Consider the following 25,090-nt stretch of genomic DNA (forward strand, 5'->3'; position numbering starts at 1 on the left):
TAAATTTTTTTTTATATCTTTTCGGTGTATCTTATTTTTTAAAGACCAGAGACTTAAACAACAAATGTTATTTATGTGTCTGTTAAAGACTAAATTAATTTCACAATATAATCAACAATGTTAGGCCCTATAACTAAACTCCAAATTCTTTACGTTTGACCATCATCAAAGAACAGTATGGAGAAGAAACTGTTTGTGAAAGGATTTGCTTATTGGTATATGATACTATAAATACTGTAATTCTTTCAGTTTAAATGATCATTTAATTAAACCCTTCACTGGACACTCTTTTAGAATTTATTATTAAAGTTCCTGACAACAACAAACCTTTGAAATTCATGTAAAGAATCAAATTTAATAAGTAGAATCATCCGATTATTTGTAAAGTTGAATTTAGCGTAAAATATATACTAAAGAATACATCAAGCAATATAAGAAAATATCCAATCTTATCACAACCATCAGTGCATATTTTACATAACTGCATAATGTAATGTAAATTGTGTATACATGTATATATTTTTCGAATTAGAATCCTCAAAACAGATAACATGAAGTTATCTTTGTACTCTAGTTCTGTTTAATGTGAGAGTAAACAGTGATTGAGTATTTGATACACAAACAGACATATTTACAATATATTACTGCATTTGGGTAGCTATATAATACACCAAACAACATATATCCTGCCAAACCATTCTGCTTACATAAAAATACAATTCAGTTGTAAAAAATCTATGAAAAATGAAACTGGAAGACAAGTCATCCGTTGATGACAAAAGTTACATAATATCATTACTAGTATATGTTCCAGGTGAATATAAAAAAATAACTTTGATTGTATAAAACAAATCTATACAAATCATATTTGAAAAAGATTACGTAAAGATGTGAAGATTAACATTTCATATCAAATTAAGTTTGGTTAATTTCAATATACATGTAGTTTTGATAATATAAATATATTGCATCAATAATGCTTTGTAACAAAACTTGAAAAATATAATGTGCATATGTACTTGGTCAGTTAAATGTCATGATTAGAGTAAATACCGGTATATGTGAAAGAAAAATCAAGACAATTAATTGCACTTAATTGAATGTATATGATTCTGATATGAACAATAAATTGAATACATGTATGGCAGCCATAGATTTACAGAGCATTGGTACTGTATAACTAAGTAAATATTAAAATTGTATCTCTATATAATTATTTAATTTTCTTTAAAAATTATGCCTGAAAAACTAATTTTTATATGAGATTTCTTACACCACCAGATATGATTTCACAATACAGCCTTAAAAAAGCACCTAAAACCATTTCAAACAAAAATCTCTTTAAATCATTTTTTTTCAGAGTATATGTAAGTATAAACATTATGACTAGAAAATGGCATAAAGGCCTTTTCAGAGCATTAGTCGATCCTGGGAGTTCTAATTGCTGAAATCATAGCTCTCCTTGAAATCTTTCCTCTACTTTTTTGCCATGTTCCTCAATCAGGTAGTCCATGTAACCAACTATCGGGTACTTCTTCATGTAGGTTTCTAGGAAAACTTTATCAAGGCCTTCTAGTTCATGGTCTGAGAGGGAACTCTGTTAAAACATAAGATAACTTCAAGTTTCATGATTTATAACGGTGTATTATTTTGCTAATCACATTTCCACAATTGATATTACATTTCCATAAACAAATGTCGGATTCTGCAAATATAGTACATGTATTATTGAAGTTCTTTGGACTTGGACACGATTTGACTTAAAATTTTCAAATTTTATTTTTCCATTTTCAATGTTTATAATGATAAATATAGAAGTTTATAATGCTATGTCAAAATTTGAAACTCAAATATCATATTTGAGATACAGATACAAAATACAAAGTTAATAATCCTTTGTTTTGTAAACAAAGCTCAAATATTGTCATTTTTACATGTGTGTTGTACTGGTGTAAGTTTTAATGAAATGTTTTCTTCTTTTGTTGATAATAGTATTAATGAAGATATTGAATTAGCTAAAAAAAATTCAAATGTCATTTTGTCTAAGAAATGGCAATTCTCTATAATACATTTTTTGTAAACAACTATAAGACTTGAGCTTTGTTTATATATAACAATCAATTATTACCTCTGTATCTCGATTGTAACTTGACTTTAACATTCAATATTTTGGTCAATCATTTAAAATGCACCAGTAAACCATTTTATACATAAAAAATGAAAATAAAATGTTTAGTCTCAAATCGTGTCCAAGTCCCTTTAATCTTAGGCAATAGCACTGCAGACCTGTAAGTATAACTTATAGGATAAAAATTAAGTCATTATGTTATATATTAGTTACTAAGAAATGAAATATTTTGTACAATGAAATTAAAAATTTAAAGTGATATGCTATGTAGTTATATATAATGCCAGATTGTGTCAGACTAAATCTGCAGATATTCTATTTTTAATTAATGTATGATTTTTCAGTTACCAAGTCATGATGCATGTCCTTCTTCTCTAACGACCATTTTGCTAATGCATAAGTGGCATCTTTAGCAGCAAGAATGGAATATCCAGCACCTTTCCCATAAAAATCTAAAAAGCAAACTTGATACAGTTCCTCTCTTAAACAAACATGTACATAAACAAAAGAAAATAACTAAATGTATATGTAACAGTGCAATTGTTACAATGAATTAAACTCAATCACCAGAAGATTTTTCTTTTAATTCAAAATAAAAGGTACCAGTATATATGAGTCAGAGATAACTTTGATAAAAAAAAAAAGTACCTGTATGGAGATTGAATTAAGATTATAACATTCTTTTTTGTGATATGTACTTATACATGTTATGTTTTACCTGTAGCTGATATTTCTAATATATGTATTAATTGGAAAATCATATAAATTTTAAAAAGCATTATTAACTGGACAAATGCTAACAAATATTTTACTATTTTAATTCAGCGAAATGTTTATATCAGCTGTAATTTTTTCACTAAATAACTGTGGAATCATTTAATTTTGTAGGGCCAAATTTCATGGATGTGGGTTAAAAATTGCTTATTTGTGGGGATGTAATTTCATGGATGCATCAGTTTTCAGTTTCAGTAGGTAAACTAAATCTTTTACAATTAGTTTTTGTTGAGGATTTAAATGTGTGGATGCGGGCTACCCACAAATACCAAGAAAATTGAGTAACCACTAGTTCTAATGATTCCATAGCATCATTCACTGATGAAAAACTTTCAGCATCATCAGATCGTTTAAACCTATAAGTTTTCTATCTTGTAAGTGAAACGGACAGAAAACCTTAGGGTTCTGATGATTAACTTATAGGTACAATTATTACAGGTTGATGATATTTTTGTCTTACCTTTCCCTTCAGAAACATCAAATACTACCCCTCTAACAGCCATAAGTAGTGGTTTAGAATTCTGAAAATAAAAATGTCATGCCATCTTTAAAAATAGTTTGTTTTTTCTTGGAATTTTTACACTGACAAAAAGACACATTGGAAACTTTGCTACACAATTTCTTTTTTTTTTCCATGTAAATAAAGTAATTTGCAGATCCATTGGCATATTTCTTAAATAATCGATTTTTCTCACGCATATTTGAAAAGGGGGGTCATGGACAGCACACTGGCCCAATTTAATTGTTTTGTATTTGGGTGACCCTATGTTTAAATTATGTTAATTATATAAGTGCCAATATTACTACTTGAAATACTCTCATAACTATGATTATATTTCTATGAGACCCTATCCCATCTTGTAAACTACATGTAGTATGTTTGCCATATTCTTATATATGCATGGATTGCTTGCTTCATCATCAATTTTACAAACTGTAGCCTCAGATCCACATATATTCTTTAATTTTTTTAAGGCATATTTGTTAAAAGAAACATTTATAAATGTAAATTACCTGTTATCCTATTGAGAAGGGGTATTTACAATAATAACTTTCCATCAATGCTATTTTGAAATTGCCTTCCCATTAATAGGGACGGCTCTCTATTTCTGATACATTTGAAAGTGTAAGGGTACGAATCTTTGAGTTTGGTAAAGTGGTTCTGGTCAAATGACCCAGGAAACTTGTAAAACAGGATACTCAATGCATCCTGACGTGGGCAGGAAGAATATATATTGTTTGTGGGCAGGGCCGGGTCTTAACTGTTTTGATGATTTTGACCAATTCAAATTAAGGTGGAAGAGGATAATCCCAGGCACTTGAAGACTATTTTTGGCTTAGAAATATGGGATCTCTATGTCAAAAGACCATTTATAACAAAAAGGTTTGGAGATGGCCATGGGATACTTGACAGGTATATGTATTGCAGTTTTTCAGGCGAGATACACAGATTATTGATAGTTGATATTGAGAACGTAGATATATTTTCAGTAACAGATATAAAATTAAGGTAGATCAATGAGTGACACCAGCTGGTGTCACCCTGCACTCTTATGCTACATGGATATCCCCACTGTCACGAACAGCTGTTAGGTGTGAAGTTTAACTGTACTTACATCCGAACCATCATATTTGCTAATTTCTTCGTCTGTAAAAATTTTCGCCGGTTCTCCGCTTGGATCAGGACGAATTTCTATCGTACTCAACTGATATTTTGTAGAAATTATCGAAAATAGAGACAAAAACACAAAAATCAGTTCCGCCCACTTCATAACTTTGCCGGTGGAATCCATGTTGTAACGTATGACGAACTCCTTTAAAATAACAATTTTCATTGGACAATGTATGATAAAGAGCCAATGAAAAGCTGTGTTCTATGAGAAATTTGGGGAGGAAACTTCCGGTATTAAATATACAGAGAAGAGGTGTAGACGATAAAGTAAAATCGTCTTTTTTTCTGATATGGACAGCCAAGGAAGAAAGGTTGTCGTATGTGACAATGGTACAGGGGTAAGTTGCTATCTCATGGTGTCTTTAAATATTACCATTTTTGCAATAGCAGCCAACATAACATTAAAAATAGTATGAAATACCCGGAAGTGTGGTGTGACTCAACCTAGAATAAAGCATACTTTCTTGACGTTTAATTGATAAACTGACAAGTTATGCCAAATTATACATATTGGGTGTTAGAAAATGTCTTATTTCTTGACTACTTTTGCAAGTCTTTTTGTTACATACCTTGCACAGTGACATGCATGTCTTAAAAGTTCTTTTTTATTGAAGTCTTCCCTCTTCCTGCTTTTAGTGTTAAAGCAATATCATGTTGAAGAGGTTGAAACTTTGTAGTTTTGCATAGTTAACTTCTAATTATAAATAGTTTATTATCTTTTATTTGTTCAAAATACTGTCTATGGTTATTTTTTTTTTTACATTTAAAACATAACGTTCCTGAAAGATTTTATATAAATTTAAACTATCTTGGTTTAATTTCCTTTTACATGTTTTTGAAGGAAGGAAGTTTAAAAATAAATTTTGGATGACCTTAAATGCAAATATGTGTAGCAATTGCTAAAATGAAATTGATTTTGTTTTCCAGTTTGTGAAATGTGGGTATGCAGGATCCAACTTCCCAGCACACATTTTTCCATCTCTGGTTGGCCGACCTATCATTAGGTCTACTGCCAAAATTGGAAATATTGAAATTAAGGTAAGTGATTCTGTTTGGAGACATCATATAATCCATCAGTTTTCTTGACCATATTTTTCTGACCAGAATCTTGAGTTCAGCGCCATCAAATATGATTTCCTTGCATAATAATTCAGTAGTACAGCAAAGAAAAACCAAATATTCAGATAGAATAAGTATTAATGACCAGCTTACTATTTGTAGGATATTATGCTGGGAGATGAGGCTAGTGAGTTGCGTTCTATGCTGGAAGTGAACTATCCGATGGAAAATGGAATTGTCCGGAATTGGGATGATATGCTTCTGTTATATGATTACACATTTGGTCCAGAAAAGCTTAATCTCAACTGTCGAGATTCCAAAATTCTTCTGACAGAACCTCCAATGAACCCAAACAAAAACCGAGAAAAGATGATAGAGGTAAACACATCTTTACCTGAAATAAGATGTAAATTTAATTTTGTTTGCATTGTGGTTTTACAGAAGGAAATAAAGAAAATGCTTGTTTTCATTGCATGGAAGTGCAAAATTGAATGTAAAAAATAACATGGTGACCTCATATCAATGTTGTTGTTTATTTTTTCACAGGTGATGTTTGAGAAATATGGCTTTCAAGGTGTATATATAGCAATTCAGGCAGTATTGACACTATATGCTCAAGGTATAACAATGTTTAATTTTTAATATACCAGATACATGTAAAAGTATAATCTTGTTATGTTTAACTGGATACTCGTAGATGAAATGATAACAAGAATAGATATGGGTTACCCCATATCCAAGATATTAGACTTTTAAATTACTTGAATTTTTACTGTGCTTCGCCGATCACTGTTAAAATCAAAGTTAAAATCACTGAATTTAACTTGTTAAGAAAACGGGCATCAGAAATATGGTGCAGGTGTTGCATAACCATTCCGTCATTAGAAAAAAGAAAAGAAAAACACTCATATACAATAAATAATTAAAGAGATTACGTGATAACTAACAAACAATAATCATGAAAGTAATATAATTATTGTAATAATATAAGCAATATTCATTAGTGTAAAATTGTAAACTGAAGAATGACCTATATTTTCGTGAAAAAGACGGAGGAGGCAGATAGCGTAGGAATATGAATGCTTCACATTAATATTTCTTTGAAAAAGGTGATTTTTTTTTTTTTAAAGTTTATGTTAGTTTTGTTTTCTTTCACGTGTAAAATATACATTGATATCCTAAACCTTTGTTATAATGTTGTATCTGCTGATGATGAATGGAACTATATTTTTTCAGCGCAATTGTGTAAAGAGTACCTGACTTTTGTAATATATCTTGAATAGATAGTAAGCACTGATCGAATATATTAAAATAGAATATAGAAGACCAAAAGTACATGTCTCACTAAATTGAAATTTTGGTGACAGTTGATAGATATAGAATGTACAGAATTGTGAATGGCTTCTTTACCAAGTGTGACATAAACATGAGGCATTGTTCTTTTTTAGGTTTACTGACTGGAGTAGTTGTGGACTCGGGGGATGGAGTCACACACATCTGTCCTGTGTACGAAGGGTTCGCCCTGCCTCATCTCACCAGACGTTTAGATATTGCTGGTCGAGACATCACTAGATACCTTATTAAGGTTTGTATTTTGTTGTGTTTTCAGTTGTTTCTTATCTTTAAGTATTTAGAATAAGGGTGTCGAGTTCCAAACCCCTAAGATTTGAATCATGACTGGCATTGAAAAAAGTTATATAGAAATAGACTCTATTACAAAAAACAATTCCTGACATTGAATTACAAGTTACATTTTTGAATAGAAGATGTGTTTGGTTTAGGATAATATTTTAAAAATTTCAGTATTTAAAAGCAGAAGGAATAGGATTGATTTAATTAAATTTAAACAATATTTGTTTGTCATAGAAATATATGGTTATTAAATAACAATAGTGTGTTGTCTTTTTTTTCCAGTTGCTTTTATTACGTGGCTATGCATTCAATCATTCTGCTGATTTTGAAACAGTTCGAATGATGAAAGAGAAGTTGTGTTATGTAGGATATGATATTGAACAAGAGGAAAAGTTAGCTCTGGAAACAACTGTGCTTGTAGAGTCTTATACAGTGAGTATTAATTATAAAAGGATTAACGGTATTTACATTCCTTTTTTATATTTTCTGTATTGTATGTTATTGTTTGTAAATTATCCTTATTTATTTTGATGTCTTTTAATCAATAAAAAAATATTATATTCATGTTCACATCAAAAGCATTTTTTTGGGAATGAATATTTTTTTAAGCATCAATACTTATAGTAACTTAAGTAAGTGATAAAATAACTAATGATGTGAGTCTAGATGAAAGATTCTGTATTGCAAAATGTCTTAAAGAAATTTATCATAGCTGCTGTTTTCTCAGTGTTGTGTATTTTTATCTGCAGTTACCAGACGGACGAGTAATACGTGTGGGGGGAGAGAGATTTGGTGCTCCTGAGGCGTTGTTTCAGCCTCATCTCATCAACGTAGACGGGGTGGGGGTGGCAGAACTCCTGTTCAACACCATTCAGGCCGCAGACATTGACACCCGACCAGAGTTCTATAAACACATCGTCTTGTCCGGGGGCTCCACTATGTATCCGGGTCTGCCCAGTCGACTAGAGAGAGAAATCAAACAGCTCTACCTAGAGAGGGTGCTGAAAGGGGATACTACCAAGCTCTCAGTAAGTTTCATTTTGGATTCAGTGCTTCTTATAGATCTGCACTACTGTAAGTTGCTAATTAAACACGAGGAATTAATATCCACATAATATAACAAGAAGCATCCTTAGCAGATTCCAAAATCCTGATTCTATTTTTTTTGACAGCTTTGAACTATATGATATTACAACAAAAGTTAGGCACTACCGCTCGCATTTTATTCTCACAATTTGATGCAAAACAGCTGAATCATAGAGTTATGTTCATGAGTATAAGGAAAGGAATCTACAGCTCAGTAATTGTGTTGTTTTTCTATCTTGAGGAAGTAGATCTGGTGTGATGATTGCATAAAAATCTTTTTCCTTGTTGCTTGATTTATGAGACCTTTTGAACATGTTGAAATTTTTTGTTTTCATACCATAAAAGATTTTTAACACTCAAGATCTGTATTGTTTGATTTGAAGAGATTTTAAGATTGAACAAATGGTTGATTGGCATGTTGACTATATAAAATGCCTAAAAGCAGGTTTGATAAAAACCTTAAGGAAACAAGTTGTTGGTTTATACTAAAGGAATTTTTACCTTGCTTATTCTTTTATCTAAATTTTAAGACTTTCAAAATCACTTTGAACTGTTCTGCTGTTAGACAAGAGTGCTCAATTCAACCTATTCAGTAATTTATTTTCAAATTGATTCTTTGTTTTTGTTGTGAACCCACCAAAATACATTTAGTTTCTTCTTTTATGAGGTCTTGGTTTTATTTTCTTTGCGATTGAAAATCTAAATTATTTCTCATCTTTCCTAACTTCCTTTTTCTCTTAATTTACATGTAGTTTTCGACCCTGCCTGATCCTCACAACGTCATGCAGGGACCCCCTCCCCCAAGGGAACCCTAATACCGTAAATACTGCAATCCTACTGAAAAATAAAATCCCTTTCTTTTGTATTTCAGAAATTCAAGATCAGGATAGAGGACCCTCCAAGGAGGAAGCACATGGTGTTCCTCGGGGGTGCAGTGCTGGCCGACATCATGAAAGACAAGGATAGCTTCTGGATGACCAGACAGGAGTATGAGGAGAAGGGGCTCCGAGTGCTGGACAAACTCTTATCGGGACCTCAGTGATTAACTGTAATCTAGGACCTTACCAAATTCCATTCCACAAGTCACAACACCAATCTCGTTCAATAGTCTAGATCCAGGGGGTTCTTGCGAAATAATGCTAAAAACATTTACCTTTGTTGGGCTTCTTTTTACTAATGAAATTCATGTATTCTTGATATCTTGAAAAGACCTAAAAGATAAATAGCTCATGAAAAAGTTAAGGATTTTCAGCTGTATCTAGTGCTTTGTCAAGTATTTTCTTTAAAAAGTCTCTGTAGTCTGTATTAGAAATACATGTAATAGCAAATAAAACTATCTAGGAAATCAAAGTAGATATGTATATTGGTGGATTTTAGGTGGACATCTAAATCTATAAATGCAGCAATCAGGAATTTGAGATGTTTATATTGTACTTGTGAACGAAATTTTCATGGTGCCTTTATGGTTTGAGCAGGAGGATGTGTGCATCATAAATGTGATATGAACAAGTGGTGAAACTACTGTGAATTCTGGACAGCAATCATTGATGATCAAATCCACGATAGGGTGCTTCACGTTATCCTTTATACACTTATATTTTTCTTGTGACACTGAGTTATATGCATGTATATTATTACTGGAAAGTTTAAAGATATACAGGTACCATTTTCTTTATCCAGTCATATTTGTCTCTCGGGTCATTTTTAAAAAATATATAGATGTATATAAATGTATAAAAGTTTCATTGATATTATGTGAAATATTGAAAGCATATTCATTGCAAACTGTTAAAAGGAACTAGTATTTATTTATTATGTTTTTGATCAATTAAATAGAAAACAGAAGCCAGTACTAAGGAAATATTACTGTGGGTTTTTTTTTACGTCACTTGTATCAATTGTTTAAACCAATCTGTGTGTGTGAGGATTTGTATGAAATTGCTGTAAAAGTCACAGAAAGAGGCAAACAGGCATTTCCATTGAATTTAATGCCTAATCATTAGTTTTATAATGCAGAATATGTTTAAACTTAGAATGTTAATGGGTTCATTGCTTGAAAACCGACAAAGCACAATCAATACATCACCTGCACATGGTAAAAAAAAATGTTACAGTATATCCCAGTTACAGGAAAGTTTGAAGTTATGGTTTATAATACATGCTTCCTTCAACAGACTTCATTCCTTGTAATATGGTTTGACTGTTTAGAAAAAAAAGTTTGTTTGCAATGACAGAAAGTGTTATGTATTTTAGAAACATTTATGAAAATGGTGAGGCAAAGGATGATTTTGTATACTGAACATAGCAATATTATTGAAAGAGTTACTTGTGTCTATTTGTAAATGACCAATATTAATCACCAAATTTTTAATAAACATTGAAATATTTAATTTTCTCTTTGGTTAGACTTTAAGGCTATGATTTAATAAACTATATGAATCAAACACACTGTGCGTTAAGGTTCCACTGACATTATAACGACTGTGACTCCTGAAGTATTTGTACCCAATTTAATAACTCTGAAATTTTATTGAAAGCTTTTTTATGGAAAAACAGTGAGTTGACTTTGCGTTACAAGCGTTTCTTAGCCTTTACACTACTCTTGTGAGTTGGGATCACTACTCTTGTGAGTTGGGATCCAAAGCCATTGACTTGCAAACAAAGGAGCTAAGAGAACAGTATTAATAATTTAGAGCCTAAAATTTGCTATGATTTTATAACTGAGAGTGTTTGGCCTAGATATTTTGCCCTCACTCCCAACGTTTATAATTCGGGTCACATTCATTATGCATGATATCGAGTTGTCTGGGGGGAGTGGCGGACGTGTTATGTACGAGCTACTTGCACCGGCCAATTTTGTAGGACCCGGCCCTTTAGCCTCCATTATAACACAGTAATTATAGTATAACCCGATACTGTGTTGTCTGGTAATCAATGGTTTTGCATGTAACAAAACTATAGCTGTATTTGTTTAACGGGACTGAATCTGGATATGGAGCATGCTTTCGGAGGAAATTGGCAGCATTTATTATAGTAACAAGAGTCATAATATGGTTATGATGACGTGTTCCTGTATTATTGAAATGTTCACAACGGATTGCGAATCAAATAAATATAAAACAAAGTCCAGACTCGATATCAGAGTCCTGAGTTTGGTCACTCGCCGCTGATGTAGACTAAGTGATCCAAACCGCCGCACTGAGACTATTAGCACAAAAAACTAATCTAAAGAAGTGAATTATTTTTGGACAGTTTTTGTTTATAAATAAATGCTACATATATATAAGGTGTTTCAGTATTAATGGATCAGTGCTGTATTAAAGAAAAGCAGTTTCTCACGTAGGAACAAGACAGGTTAAATATAATACTAAAACAAGGATCTACGCTCACGCTATATAAGCAGATAAGCAAGGGTCTATTATATGGCTTAATATCGCGTAATCTGCAGTTTAGACGGGCCTTGCAAAAAGCAACCTTGGCATTGACATAATTATCCAACACAGTGGTTTTTAGATTGTATTTGCTCTCCTTTTTCTTAAGATTGTGTTCATACATGTACATTTAAAGAGGTTCGCTCCATAGGTTTTGGGTAGCCATTTTGGGCCACCTCTAGTCTGAAAATTCTGCATCACATATTAATTCTAGTAAATGTTTATATTTAATACAATGCCAAATGATTTTTAGCTCACCGAGACGAAGTCAGGGGGAGCTTATGCTATACCCTCGGCGTCGGCGTCGGTGTCGGCGTCGGCGTCCGAACCTGGTTAAAGTTTTTGTTGCAGGTCCTGTATCTAAGCTATTACTTGTCCTATCTTCACCAAACCTGCATGGATGATGCATCTGGACCTATTATGGACTTGAAAGACTTGGATGCTGAATCTGAGTCCTAAATTTCAGATGCTGGAGGAGGTTAAGGTTGTTGGACCAGGTTAAAGTTTTTGTTGCAGGTGCCCTTTGATAGCAATATCTAAGTTACTGCAGGTCCGTACTTCACCAAACTTGCATGGATGGTGTGTCTTATGATACTGATGCACCCGACAGGCTTGAGTGCTGAATCTGAGCTATAGGTTTCGGATGCTGGAGGAGGTTAAGGTTTTTGGAGCAGGTTAAAGTTTTTGTTGCAGGTGCTCTTTGATAGCAATATCTAGGTTACTGCTGGTCCGTACTTCACCAAACTTGCATGGATAATGTGTCTTTTAATACTGATGCACCAGGCAGGCTTGGGTGCTGAATCAGTGCTATAGGTTACAGATGCTGAAGGAGGTTAAGGTTTTTAGAGCTGGTTAACGTTTTTGTTGCAGGTGCCCTCTGATGATTATATCTTAGTTACTACTTGTCCTAACTTCACCAGACTTCCATGGATGGTGCGTCTTATGATACTGATGCACCTGACAGGCTTGAATGCTGAATCTGAGCCATAGTTTTCGGATGCTGGAGGAGGTTAAGGTTTTTGGAGCTAGTAAAAGTTATTGAAACAGGTGCCCTCTGATGATAATATCTTAGTTATTACTTGTCCTAACTTCACCAGACTTCCATGGATGGTGCATCTTATGATACTGATGCACCTTACAGGCTTGAATGCTGAGTCTGAGCCATAGGTTTCAGATGCTGGATATGTTTAAGTTTTTTGGAACAGGTCACATGTTTAATAGATAATAGTACTATTTCAAACTTGCATAGTTGATTAAACTGTAAATATGAATGAATCACAGAGGAAGCTTCAGTTGCAGAGCTTGATCTCCATTATCAAGGATGCTAAAAAATATATCTTAGTTATTACAGGTCCTAACTTCACCAAACTTGAATGGATGGTGTGTCTTATGATACAGATGCACCTGACAGGCATGGATGTTGAATCTGAGCCATAGGTTGCGGATGCTGGAGCAGGTTAAGGTTTTAATTGCTAGTGCCCTCTGATGATGATATCTTAGTTATTACTGGTCTGAACTTCACCAAACTTGCATGGAGATGCGTCTTATGTATACTGATGCACCTGACAGGCTTGAATGCTGAATCTGAGCCATAGGTTTCGGATGCTGGATGAGGTTTAGTTTTTTTTGGAACAGGTCACATGTTTTATAGATGATAGCTTGCATTGTTGATTTAACTTTATCATAAATGAAACGCAGAGGTTGCTTCAGATGCAGAGCCTGATCTCCATTATCAAGGATGCTAAAGAAATCTGGACCTACCTAACTCAAACCTGCTCGATAGATAGATGTGTTTGTTGATAAATGATATAACATGATTCCTATGATATAGTATTGTATGGTATGAAACAATATTGTTTAATATGATAAAATATAATATCATATGTAATATTATAAAAAGTTATATGATACGATATGATATAATATCATTTTTTTATATTTTATGTTATGATATTGTATCATGATATCGTTATGTATAGTATTGTATATTATGATACAATATTGTATAATATTAAATTGTATTTTTAATTTATTATTTTATCACATGATACTATTACATAAGATATTGCAAAATGTAATATTGTATCCTATGATACAATATTGTATATTCTATAATATTGTATCATAGGATATTGTATAATATGATATTAGTTTCTGTAATATAGAATTACATCACATGAAATTGTATTATATGATACTGTAATATTTTATAATATCGTATTATACGATATTGTATAATATGATATTGGTTTATAATATGATATATTATCACATCACATGAAATTGTATTGTATGATATTGTAAAATATATTATTATATCATATGATACAATATGTATAATATGATTATATTGTATTATATAATATTTTACTTTATCACATAATATTGTATCATTTGATATGATACAATGTTGTATCAAATTATATTGTATCATATGATACAATATCATATTATGTATCAAAAATGATACAGTATCATACAATATCATACTATATAATACAATATAATATCATATGTTTCAATGTTCTGATGTATTATGTAATATGATATTGTAATATAATACTATATTGTTTTATATATTATGATATTGTATTTTGTGATCAAATACAATAACGTATAACACAATACAATGTCATATCATACGTTACAATATCATATCTCATCATTGTTTATTATGGTATTTTATTGTATTATATGCTATATGTTGTAAATATGATAGGATGCAACATTTAATTTCATATTATTGTATTGATTAACATATAAACATATAATTATCATACAATTTTTTAACAGATGATATACGATATTGTGTCAAAACAGAATCCATGAATATCCAAGATCATAAAGTATGATTTTCATTTAATATGATAAAGGTGGTCTCATAAAGGTGAAGTCTCATAAGGGTGATGTCTCGTCTCGGTGAGCTTTGTAATCTGTGATTACCTATGTTTATTAGATAAAATTGTTTTTAAAAAATTACATTTTTACAGAGTTTAGTAAGAGACTATATTTTATGGCGAAAGGTTTTCAAGAAGGAAATGAACAATAACTAACTAGTTTTAGAGTACTGTTACTTTAGCTTCCTAAAAAGTAATTTTCAGCTCAGACCAAACTTCTAGATAATTTGTGTATTACGATACATTCATGATGTTCTAAAAACATATTAAAACAACATTTTGATATTCTATCGATATATTTTGGCATTTTTTGGCTTATGTTTCATAGAAGTTAAGAAAAAATTAACTCCAATTTTGGTCTATAATTAGCTTATTTCATGTTATATCTCAATTTTTTGAGACGTGACCCCTACTTGTTATACTTTTAAGTGAGACTTTAAATGAATGTCTATTTGTATGCAAAGTTTTGGAAAGATGACGTTACAATAATTTTTTTATTTGCATTATAATTTGATTACTCCAACATTTTGTAACATCTGTTGTTGTGTTCATTATGTACTGGCCTTTGAAACCTCCGGCCAGTAAAGCAAGAATTTTTAAACTTTGACTACATGTGTTCAACTTCATACTATATTAAAATTATAACTAAATAATAGTTCAAACTATACATATTTGTTTGATTTCTTGAAATTACCGGTATCAATTTTCATTGTCAAATTTTAGAAAACTTCAGTAAAATTATCATATTTGTTTGATGCCTTATATTTCAAAAAATGGCATGTGACATGGGTTACAAATAAAATAAATGAACATTATAGGTCCCCATCTTTAAATCCAAGCGGTTTTCGGATGATTGACATTACAATTATTTCAGGTGCCAACATCCTTACAAACGAATCACTATCTAACCAGTTTAAACCAGTTTGATTGCGTATGAATCAAAACTCTCTAACATGCTTCATTTGGCACTTTCAGTGCAGTGACACTGTTTATTCGAATAAATAATAAATATCTTATCCCATATTGTTGAGGTTGATAATGCATGAATTATTTTGTGACCAATCGAATCTTTGGCTACAATGAGACCAGAGACTGACTTTTTATAAACCGTCCATATATGGAAGATATGTGTAACTGCTTTTTGACTTGAAATATTTTGGTTTCTTTGAACCAGTTGCCTTGGGATACTTAAATAACGCTTTCAAGTAATTGCTTGTAAATGAAATACAAAAACTGAACTCATGTTTACCAATATCTTGATATTCTTTACTACATAATAGAATTTCTGTTGTTGATTTTTGTTTCTACAACTCAATCTCTCAAATGAAAGAAATCTTAATATAATTTTCATTCACGAATACATTGCTGTTTTAAAATAAAATCTTTATTTATTTATTTTCTTTATTTATGAAATTATAATATGATATACCAATTATTTCTTTTCCAAATAAGTATATCTATTCATTTGAGCAAGTTCAGATTAGTGCTTATAAGGTATAAGTCTTCTTGTTTTCACCCCTTTCACCAATTCCACGGCCAGTATTCCATGCAGTTAAGATCCATGCTCGTTCCACCGGACTCCTCACACATAGAAACACATTTCTCGCCATTGTATTGAGGATAGGTCAACTTGCAATGTCTACAATACTGTATACACGCCCATATTTTTGCAATTGGTCCCCTCTTTATTTTGTTCGTTAGGAATTTGCTACAATGGGGATCGGGACTCCCCCTGAAACAATAGCTTTGGCACGATTCGATATCGTAGTCCCCGTCCGCTAGGTTTTTACAGTGGTCACATCTCTCTAGGCACTGTGGTAACCGCGCATTGCAGAAGTATATAATGCAACTGACCGCTAGAATCACGTGACACGCTTTGTAATGTGCCTGCAAGAAAGGAGAAGAAGAAAAAAATCCGTGAACCTTTTGAATTTAAGTCAGCATGGTGCTGAAAGAAGCAGTATCAAATTTGGTTTTTAACAAAAATCAGTTCTTTTGACGCAAGGAGATGATCACATTTTTTTGACTCAGATTTTTGTGGGGTTTTTTTTTTAGATTAACTAGTTTGTCAAACAACACATTCTGATACTGCATGCTCTGATAAAACTAATAAAAGAAAACCAACTACTCAATAACTTTTAGATGATTTATTAATCGAAATTTTCACGACGAATTTTTTCGTTTTTCTTTTCAGTTTGAATCAAGCAACTTTTAAACATAATACTGATATTTAGCAAAGCCATCCGATCATCTTTCAACCGTTTCATCCATAGTGTACAGGTCCTTATGAAATTTTCGCCTCGGAAATTAAGCAAGCGAAAAGACCAAAAGCATGCAAAAGTGACGAGAATAGTCTGAAAAGTTCTTGACTTTCACCAATAATTGATACAGTTTACATCTAACTTGAAGCCTTTCGACATTTCACATTCCTCCAAACACTTATTCCCGTTGTATTGCGGATACGTAAGTTTACATTGAAAACAGAATTTTTTGCACTCAAGTGAACGCTTTCCATAGCCTCTCTTAGCCGCAGACACCGAGAACAGATTGCATTGGTCGTCAGTCTTTCCATCTAAGCAATAGCTGAGACAGGACCTTGTGTCATAATTGTTCACAGTTTCCATGCATTCGCCGCATTTCTGTAAACATTTAGGCAATAGCGCCGACGCCAACACACCGAAACAAAGAGTTAGGAAATACGTTTTCAAAAGAGCCTGAAAGAGACGAAATATAGTCATTGACAAAATCAAACACATACTGTATACAGGGAAATATTCGCTCCCGCTTTATTTTCGCCCCTTTCGCCCTTGTTGACAGTGGGGAATTTGTAAGTGAGCAAATTACAATATCTCATACATCTATATATAAACACAACTGTGCGAATTCAAGACGGAGCTAAACTGTTTGCAAGTGTAGAAGGGCGAAAATTACACGGGGCGAAAATAACCCTGTATATAGTAATAAATCAGAGGAATTATATGAAATTCTTTTTTTAGGGGGGAGGTTGGAGGGGGACATTTAAAAAGGAAGGAAGAATAATAAAAAAAAATAAGAACGAAATTAGAAAACCAATTTTTGCAATGGCTTTGTTTCGCGTTTTGGTTTAACCATAAATTCTTTTCATTCTCAAAATAAAGCCACTCCGTCATTATACTATATTGTTAATTTTTCAAACCAAGAGAGGACCGATATCATTGTTTGTTTTCCTGTTCTAGTAAAACAATAAAACTGCCATTATGGTGTATGTTTGATGTTGTTTACCAGGAATAAATTGAATAGTTAATGACATCTGCTGTTTCCAATGTCAACATCCACTAATAGCATCATTTATCCGTGTCTAATTTTATAAAAGACAATCACTCCCATTGGCTGTCTTTACAAATCAGTGACCTCAACGGATTCCAAATTCTATTATTTGATATAACATATATCGACATTGATGTACAACTAAAAATTTCAAAATATGCCTTTAAAAAGATAGTAATTCCTTAATTATAATAAATTCCTATGAAACTGGATCAATGTAACTTGGTCGTTGACGGGAAATAACGATAAGGAATTTATGAATGATTACTGGCTTAGCTTTGTGAACATATATCTTTCCTAATTGAATTCAGGTGACCGTATCCAATTACAGCTGTACATGCCTATAGCACAATCTTGAGTAATCTACTAATGGTGTTATCGCACAATAGGTATATTGGAAGTTTTATTTTATTGAAATCTGAGACGGAAACTAAATTCACTTTTCGGTCTGAAGAAATACAATGTATATGCACTCAATGTCGACATTCAGGTGAATATATAAATTATATTTTCACGGTGAGTTTTTTATTCTTATCTTTAAAAAGAGCATAAATTTAAAAGCAAAATCACCCCCAGAAACCACCACTTATAAGACAAGTGAATGTTCGTGGACATTTTTAGACTTTATTAATCTCCTCTGACTAAGAGTTCTATATAAAGAGATATAGGAATGTGTTAAAATTTAAAACCTAAAATATTTGGATGTTTTCATTAATTATTTAATAATATAGTTTATGAATAAAATTAATATTTGAACTTTTTAAATAGATTTGACGGGTAATTTGATGAATATCCAGTCCCCTAAAATAAAATTTTACAAATACGTTTAATTTGATAAACTATATAAATATCATATTGCCAAAATAGTTTTTTAAATATTAATTTTTATTGCAACTTTGATACAATAAAAACTAAATGGGGAGCAATATGAGAAGAATTAGATTCTGGTTGAATATAGATATAATGTGAAGCATGAAAATCTCTTAAAAATAACTGTGAAAACATGCGTTCGATCAACAGAAATTTTACATTATTAAAACAATATATCGCGCAAATCTAGACCCAGCCTGAATCTAGAATTACTTGGAATTGTGAAAATGGCAACGAATATAGAAGTGATAAAAAATTTAAAATTCATTTTGAAACTGTTTAATAACTAGGCGTTAATGGCTTAGTTTGTAGGCTGTGATATATAATTATTTATATTACATCCCATGGGGCTTTTGAAAGAGATTTCAATTCCCCATGCAAATCCCGTTTTGCATTAGAGTTAAAACCACATATCACAGAGCACACTCGAGCCACCATTCTCCGGATCACATTCAACCTACTACACAAACACTTGTGATTTTCATTTAGTCCTGGTTGTAAAATCCATTAAACCATCACACCCCACCCACCCCAAACTCCATAAAAAGTAAGAAATTACCATGTTTCAACCTTCAGATCTGCAGTTCTCGGAACGTGTGTACTTTTGAGTTGAAATTTCTCGGGTGACAACAGGCAGAAATTCTAATAACCTCGAGTACCATTGCCTGTTATGTTTCATCGAACACGTTGTTTCTATTTTTAGTGTGTAGGAGGTAGCGCGTAGTAATACCCGTTAGACCAGTTATGTAGAGCGTGACTAGCAAGCTACATGTATGTTATATCCAGCTTAAGACTTGGAGCTGTTTACACGCTTTACGCACGCCCATCCACCTTCTTTTTGCATATTTACAGTTAAGCAATCATGTGTTCATTGTTAGATTCAACTGAATATATGTATCAAAGATGTGTTTATGTTGTAGATATCCGTAAAATTAGATTCCTCCAGAGAGAGAGAGAGAGAGAGAGAGCGAGAGAGAGAGAGAGAGAGAGAGAGAGAGAGAGAGAGAGAGAGAGAGAGAGAGAGAGAGAGAGAGAGAGAGAGAGAGCGTTATTTCATAATCCAATCAATCACTTCTGGATTTATCGGCGAGTTTGAAAGAGTTATCACTGAATGAGTTTCACTCCGTATTCCCTTGTGTGCGTTTCATCAATGTAAATTAATTTTCCAAAATAATTATATTCCTGATACTTCGCAATAATCTAAAATAAGCGCTGATAGACAATTGGTATTCGGCTTCGCTACACTTCTTTTCCATTACACGCGTACAATAAATATCATTAAATTCAATCTAGTATTGTTCTTTATATACTAAACCACATTCAACAGTCCCGTAGCAATCGGGGATCAAAAGGCCTGCCCACCTTTACTTTTTTACTTTCAGACATTTTTCTTAATTTTACATATTTTGCTTGTCATGTTGTTTTGGGGTAGGTCTGTCTCCTTTCAAAAATACAATGCTAAGTGAGTTTTTAAACGCTGCTTTCATTTATTAAAGATTTAATTTCATTCTACTTGGTTAAAATTGAAATATGTTCCGTGATTTATTACATCCAATCTTTAAAGTATTGTACTTTTCCTTTCTTAACCCCCACCTCGTGCCTCCATTCTAATTAGTTTTTGCACAACATAACACATCTGAAAATACAACTTATTTCATCAAAGTTTGTTTCAATTATTTATCAGTTCTGTCAGAGGAATCTAATATCATTCAAAGAAAACAATTTAATTTCTTTTTAAAGATCATCATTTTATAGGATAAATGTATTGCCAAGGGAAATGTTTGAAATGTAAACCAATATCTCAAAAGAACATAATTTACAAACACTGTCAATATTTTAAAGACATTGTACGACATTATAATGGTAGGCAAAGAAAAGCCCCGCCCCCCCCCCTTCAAAAAAACAAACAAAACCGTTATATGTATTTCACTTTCAACTTGACTTGATCATTTGAATCCACTGGCTTACATTTAATACTGACCTGTGTATTGGTATATACGGACTACTTTCTCAAGCATATTAATTTAAAGTTATTTCACGTGTAAGTGATCATATATTTACGTATAAGGAGAAGAACTTGAAAGTTGTTCGAACTTGTTTCTAATCCTTGATTCAATTTTGAATGAACCGCAGAAACGGTGCAAGCAAAATTGTCTTTCTTTTTGTTGAAATTTGTAGATTTTTGTTGTTTATGAAATGCAAAAACTCAAAGAGTTTTGGTCTTATTGTATGGCTTTTCACTTGTAACATAATTTTATCTTTCACAATTTTATCACTGCTCCGTATATTCTATCATAATGACAAAACTTTTGTATTCTAAATACTGCTGCCACTTGTCATGAACTCAAGAAATACGTCTATACTAGTATTCAATGGCAATCAACTGCATGTAATAGCAGCGTCCAGTTCATAACAACAATTTTACAGAGCGTCCAACTTTTCCTCAGCTCTTAATGTGGTCCGCGCATGGTTTGACTTGCTCCAGGGAGTTGTGTTTCATATTTCATTTAGTAAAGGAATTACATGTATTTGATCTGGGAATTGCTTTCTGTGAACAATTTATCAAGCGTTTGTACTCGCATTATATAGATTCTAATAATCCATTCACAGAGCTTCAACGGATGCTAATGAGCAACGTATTTATGAAGTGAGGTAATTCTGGATCATTCGGATGTCAAGTTATGACTATCGAATAATTTAGCTTTGATGCTCTCTTTCCATATCCAAGGAAAAATATGTGAAAAAAAACCCACTTATATACAATAAAGTTCATCTTTTATAGTTCGGTTCAATTGAGTTTAATAACAGTTTGTTCTTTCATACAACATAATCATTGTCAGAATCCATCGAAAAGCAGTGAATGGAAAACCACTGAGTTCTGACGATTCAGAAGAAAAAGTACAATTAAGAATTAAAGCATAACATTTATTTATTAAACCCATTCGCCAGAGGTACCATCATTACTTAAATACAAACTGACATATTTATGAATTATTATACTTGTAATAATGAAAAGTTCATTATGCTATTTAGAGCACATGAAATAAAACGTTCTGACAAAGTACCGGTTAATCGTCTTCCAGTAAACCGATACATTGATGTGTATAAAACGTGATTTTTAAAAATGCCAATTTTTGACAAAGGTTTATGTAATATTTAAGTACACATGTATGTTTTTTTTCCAAAATCATCTCAAATAATTTAATGTAAAATGAATACATATGGAAAATAAATTAGTTGGTTGAAAATGTGACTACTTGGAACATAAGGCATCGATTGTAAATAAGTGTTGTATACAAAAAGGAGAATAAATGAATTATTAGAAATAATTAGACATAACTTTTCTGATGAAAGAGGAGGAGTTCCGAATGTATCTATCGGATTATTGCTAGTACTCGTCGCATATATCGAAAATAATAACCGAGAATAGAGCAGTTTAAACGTTTGTTAAATTAAAGTTTATTTTAAAATAATAAGAAAAAAGGGGTTGATTGTACAAAGAAAAGTAATTATTCTAGCATGCAGTGAAAATATTAACTGAAAAAAATAATGTCCCAAACATACGCCGACAATTGGTGCTTGAATGAAAAGTCGTCTTCAAGAGAAACTTTTTATATATATATTTCAAATATTTTTTCTTAATAATCAGAATAAACGAATTACTCTTACCGTCATTATATACCCCTCTGTCGTCTGCTGTTTGCAAAGTCTGTTCCCGCGCAGGTGTAATACGCTGTAGTGATGTCATATTCAGATTGTGTCCTTTTATAGATAAGCCGTCATTCTCAGAAGCTATGTTGAGCAGTCCGCGTAGAAAAGAGGTGGGCTTGCTCAGGCCAGAAATTCGATTTTTATGGATTTGACAATTTGAATCATCAAGAGAGATTTGTAATGGATGAAAATCATTAAACGTTTCATAACTCGTTATATCTCTGATATTAGAGCTTTATAAAACAGTCTCTTGGGTGATGAGCGAAATTCACGCTCTTTTATCACCCTAAATCATTTTAAGAGAATCTAGGTTATCAGCGAAAGTGTTAAAATGAGTTGCTATCGCATAATACATCTTTTTCATTTCAAGTGAGGAACACCTATTAAAAGTCAACATAAATATATCATTGAAAAGAACAAACAGATGTACGACATGTATTTGTATAAATAAAATCTACGATGAGCAGATTTTGATCTTAACTTGGACTAACGACAACTGCTGACTCAAAAACGCCGAAATGGACAGAACGAGTAAATAACCATGCTAATAAGCCCATAAATCAAATCGTAATTGGGCTATTATTCTGGTAAAATTAATACATGTATCAGTCGAAAGCGAGGACGAAAGAGAGCCATACACGAACCAGAAACAATGTCACCAAACAGCGGTGCTGGTCAAAACAGCCGCTGCGTGAGTTGACTCCAAAGGACAAAGTGTGAACGCCATTCAAATGATTCCAAGCGGCCTTATGTGTTATACGGTTAATATTATACGTTTACAGCATTTTCAAAGAAATACTTGATTAAATAAATTGATTGAACAAGGCATGTAAAGTGTTTACAGTGAAAAGGATGAGGAGTGAAAAATAACGATACAGTTGTACTCGTTTACAAACGCATCAATCTATGACTAATTCTTAAAAAAATAACCGTTCTTTTCGTATTTAAAACATATTGCTGTAAATACATTATGCAAAAGAGCGTCTTGTTTTTTTTTTAAAGCGTCTTTAAAAAGCGTCATATTTTATAGTTTCTATATGTGTCTTTTATCCTTCTGTTTCTTTTTTTTTGAGGGGGGAGGGGGGCAAGGTATATTCAAGCTTGGTTTTTTTTTTAATCAACAAAGGTTCAAAGTTAAAGTAATGACCCACAATATATCAGGAATACTATCTTGTTTCACATTTGAGATTTACATCTACTGAGTATTTTCTCAAGATGTTTTTGTCTGCAATGCACACTCCATACATATCCACATGTACCATCAAAGAAACCACAACAATTCCTGGGCGCCCGTTATTGTATAAGTTGACTTGAAAGGTTCGATTAGTGGTGAGAGCGTTGGGAACAACCATTTTTTGACCATTTTTGTTTTCTGTGTCATTTTAACTATGGTAAGAAATCTTGCTTTGGTATTGTCCTTTACTACAAAAATTTAGATAATTGAGAATCAAAATTTGTACATGACAACTAATTTTGATTCTCAATAATCTAAATTTTTGTAAAGGACAGTATCCTTTCATGGCGTTGTAAAGCAGGTTCTAGTAAGTGAAAGCAATATGGCACTGCGTTATAATGCACCTTCTATACTGTACATATTCTAAATAGTAATACTAATAGTCCGTGGTCCTGAATTACATGTCTCAATAACATTTGATGAACCTTTTATGAATTACCCTTGGGAAATAAATCTACATAAGCGTGTGTTGTTGCTCACAATTATAGTATTACTTACAGTTATTTTGTTTACACGATCTACTTTAAGCTTATGACATAAACAGATGATTATAGATGGACATGAGTTCGTTTCAATCTTCACGTAATCAGCTCTATTTAAACAATAAAATCTGTTCTTTGATGATTCATGCGGGGTATCAAGGTGGCGACATTGCAGAAAAAATACATAACCCGCATAGCGGGTTAGGTAATTTTTTTTCGGTAGTACTTAATCGCTACCTCCATAACCTGCATGAAGTTTATATTTTATATATATCAACATCAAGCAGTTTATATTTACATCTTTCTTTAATTCTTAATTTCTTTGATCTTTAATAAATTGATTGTAAAAAGTAAATATTTTTACTAAATTACTGTTAATGTACACCAGTAAGTTAGCTAAAAGAAACAGCCAAATCGTTTCCTACGGGAATTTGAGTCTGACGTCATCGTGGTTATTTCCTGCAGTCCGTGATTTTTCTTAGGTCGGTGTAGGTTTCGTCCAAACGATAAACGGGGCGTGTAGATTTCAGTCTGAATGTTTTTATAGAGCTATGAATTAACTATAATTTTCCGTAAGAAATAGAGGGAATCATGCTCGGTTGATGTAAATATTATATAAATAGTGCCTGTTTGGGAGGGTAACAGTTGAAATTGACACCCCGAGAAAACCATTGTCAACCGACGCGAAGCGGAGGTTGACAATGGTTTTCAAGGGGTGTCAATTTCAACTGTTATCCTCCCAAACAGGCACTATTTATTTTGTTATACTGAATGTCTTAATTTTAAAGAAAACATCACTGCTTTTAGA

The 25,090-nt window shown here is 32.2% G+C and overlaps 2 protein-coding genes and 1 long non-coding RNA gene across 3 annotated transcripts; 1 reads left to right on the forward strand and 2 right to left on the reverse strand.

Moving 5' to 3' along the window:
• Positions 1-335: 335 nt before the first annotated feature.
• On the reverse strand, positions 336-4,715 carry LOC128177036 (neudesin-like). Its single transcript, XM_052843548.1, has 4 exons — positions 4,519-4,715; positions 3,363-3,423; positions 2,477-2,580; positions 336-1,597 (listed from the first exon to the last, which is right to left on the reverse strand). Exons 1-4 carry the CDS (start codon positions 4,693-4,695, stop codon positions 1,451-1,453), a joined length of 489 nt encoding a protein of 162 aa, XP_052699508.1. The 5' UTR covers positions 4,696-4,715; the 3' UTR covers positions 336-1,450.
• A 49-nt stretch (positions 4,716-4,764) lies between these two features.
• LOC128177035 (actin-related protein 2) lies at positions 4,765-10,741 on the forward strand. Its single transcript, XM_052843547.1, has 8 exons — positions 4,765-4,912; positions 5,502-5,612; positions 5,796-6,011; positions 6,180-6,252; positions 7,082-7,218; positions 7,548-7,697; positions 8,015-8,293; positions 9,223-10,741. The coding sequence occupies exons 1-8, from the start codon at positions 4,865-4,867 to the stop codon at positions 9,391-9,393; spliced, it is 1,185 nt and encodes a 394-aa protein (XP_052699507.1). The 5' UTR covers positions 4,765-4,864; the 3' UTR covers positions 9,394-10,741.
• Positions 10,742-16,813: 6,072 nt separating this feature from the next.
• Positions 16,814-22,644, reverse strand: LOC128177009 (uncharacterized). Its single transcript, XR_008242807.1, has 2 exons — positions 22,525-22,644; positions 16,814-17,393 (listed from the first exon to the last, which is right to left on the reverse strand). It is a non-coding gene; the product is annotated as an uncharacterized LOC128177009 (long non-coding RNA).
• Positions 22,645-25,090: the final 2,446 nt, after the last annotated feature.

Source organism: Crassostrea angulata, chromosome 3 (genome assembly GCF_025612915.1).
Source record: "Crassostrea angulata isolate pt1a10 chromosome 3, ASM2561291v2, whole genome shotgun sequence".
Taxonomy (NCBI): Eukaryota; Metazoa; Mollusca; class Bivalvia; order Ostreida; family Ostreidae; genus Magallana; species Magallana angulata.

What these genes read in the sequence shown, in the direction of transcription:
- LOC128177035 (XM_052843547.1), top strand. Translation starts at nt 4,865, where the DNA reads ATGGACAGCCAAGGAAGAAAGGTTGTCGTATGTGACAATGGTACAGGG. An exon ending in TGCTTGTAGAGTCTTATACA is followed by an intron (nt 7,698 to 8,014) that starts GTGAGTATTAAT and finishes TTTTATCTGCAG; the next exon opens with TTACCAGACGGACGAGTAAT. An exon ending in GGGATACTACCAAGCTCTCA is followed by an intron (nt 8,294 to 9,222) that starts GTAAGTTTCATT and finishes TTTGTATTTCAG; the next exon opens with AAATTCAAGATCAGGATAGA.
- LOC128177036 (XM_052843548.1), bottom strand. Translation starts at nt 4,695, where the DNA reads ATGGATTCCACCGGCAAAGTTATGAAGTGGGCGGAACTGATTTTTGTG. An exon ending in GCAAATATGATGGTTCGGAT is followed by an intron (nt 3,424 to 4,518) that starts GTAAGTACAGTT and finishes TTTTATTTTCAG; the next exon opens with AATTCTAAACCACTACTTAT. An exon ending in TGATGTTTCTGAAGGGAAAG is followed by an intron (nt 2,581 to 3,362) that starts GTAAGACAAAAA and finishes TTTGCTTTTTAG; the next exon opens with ATTTTTATGGGAAAGGTGCT.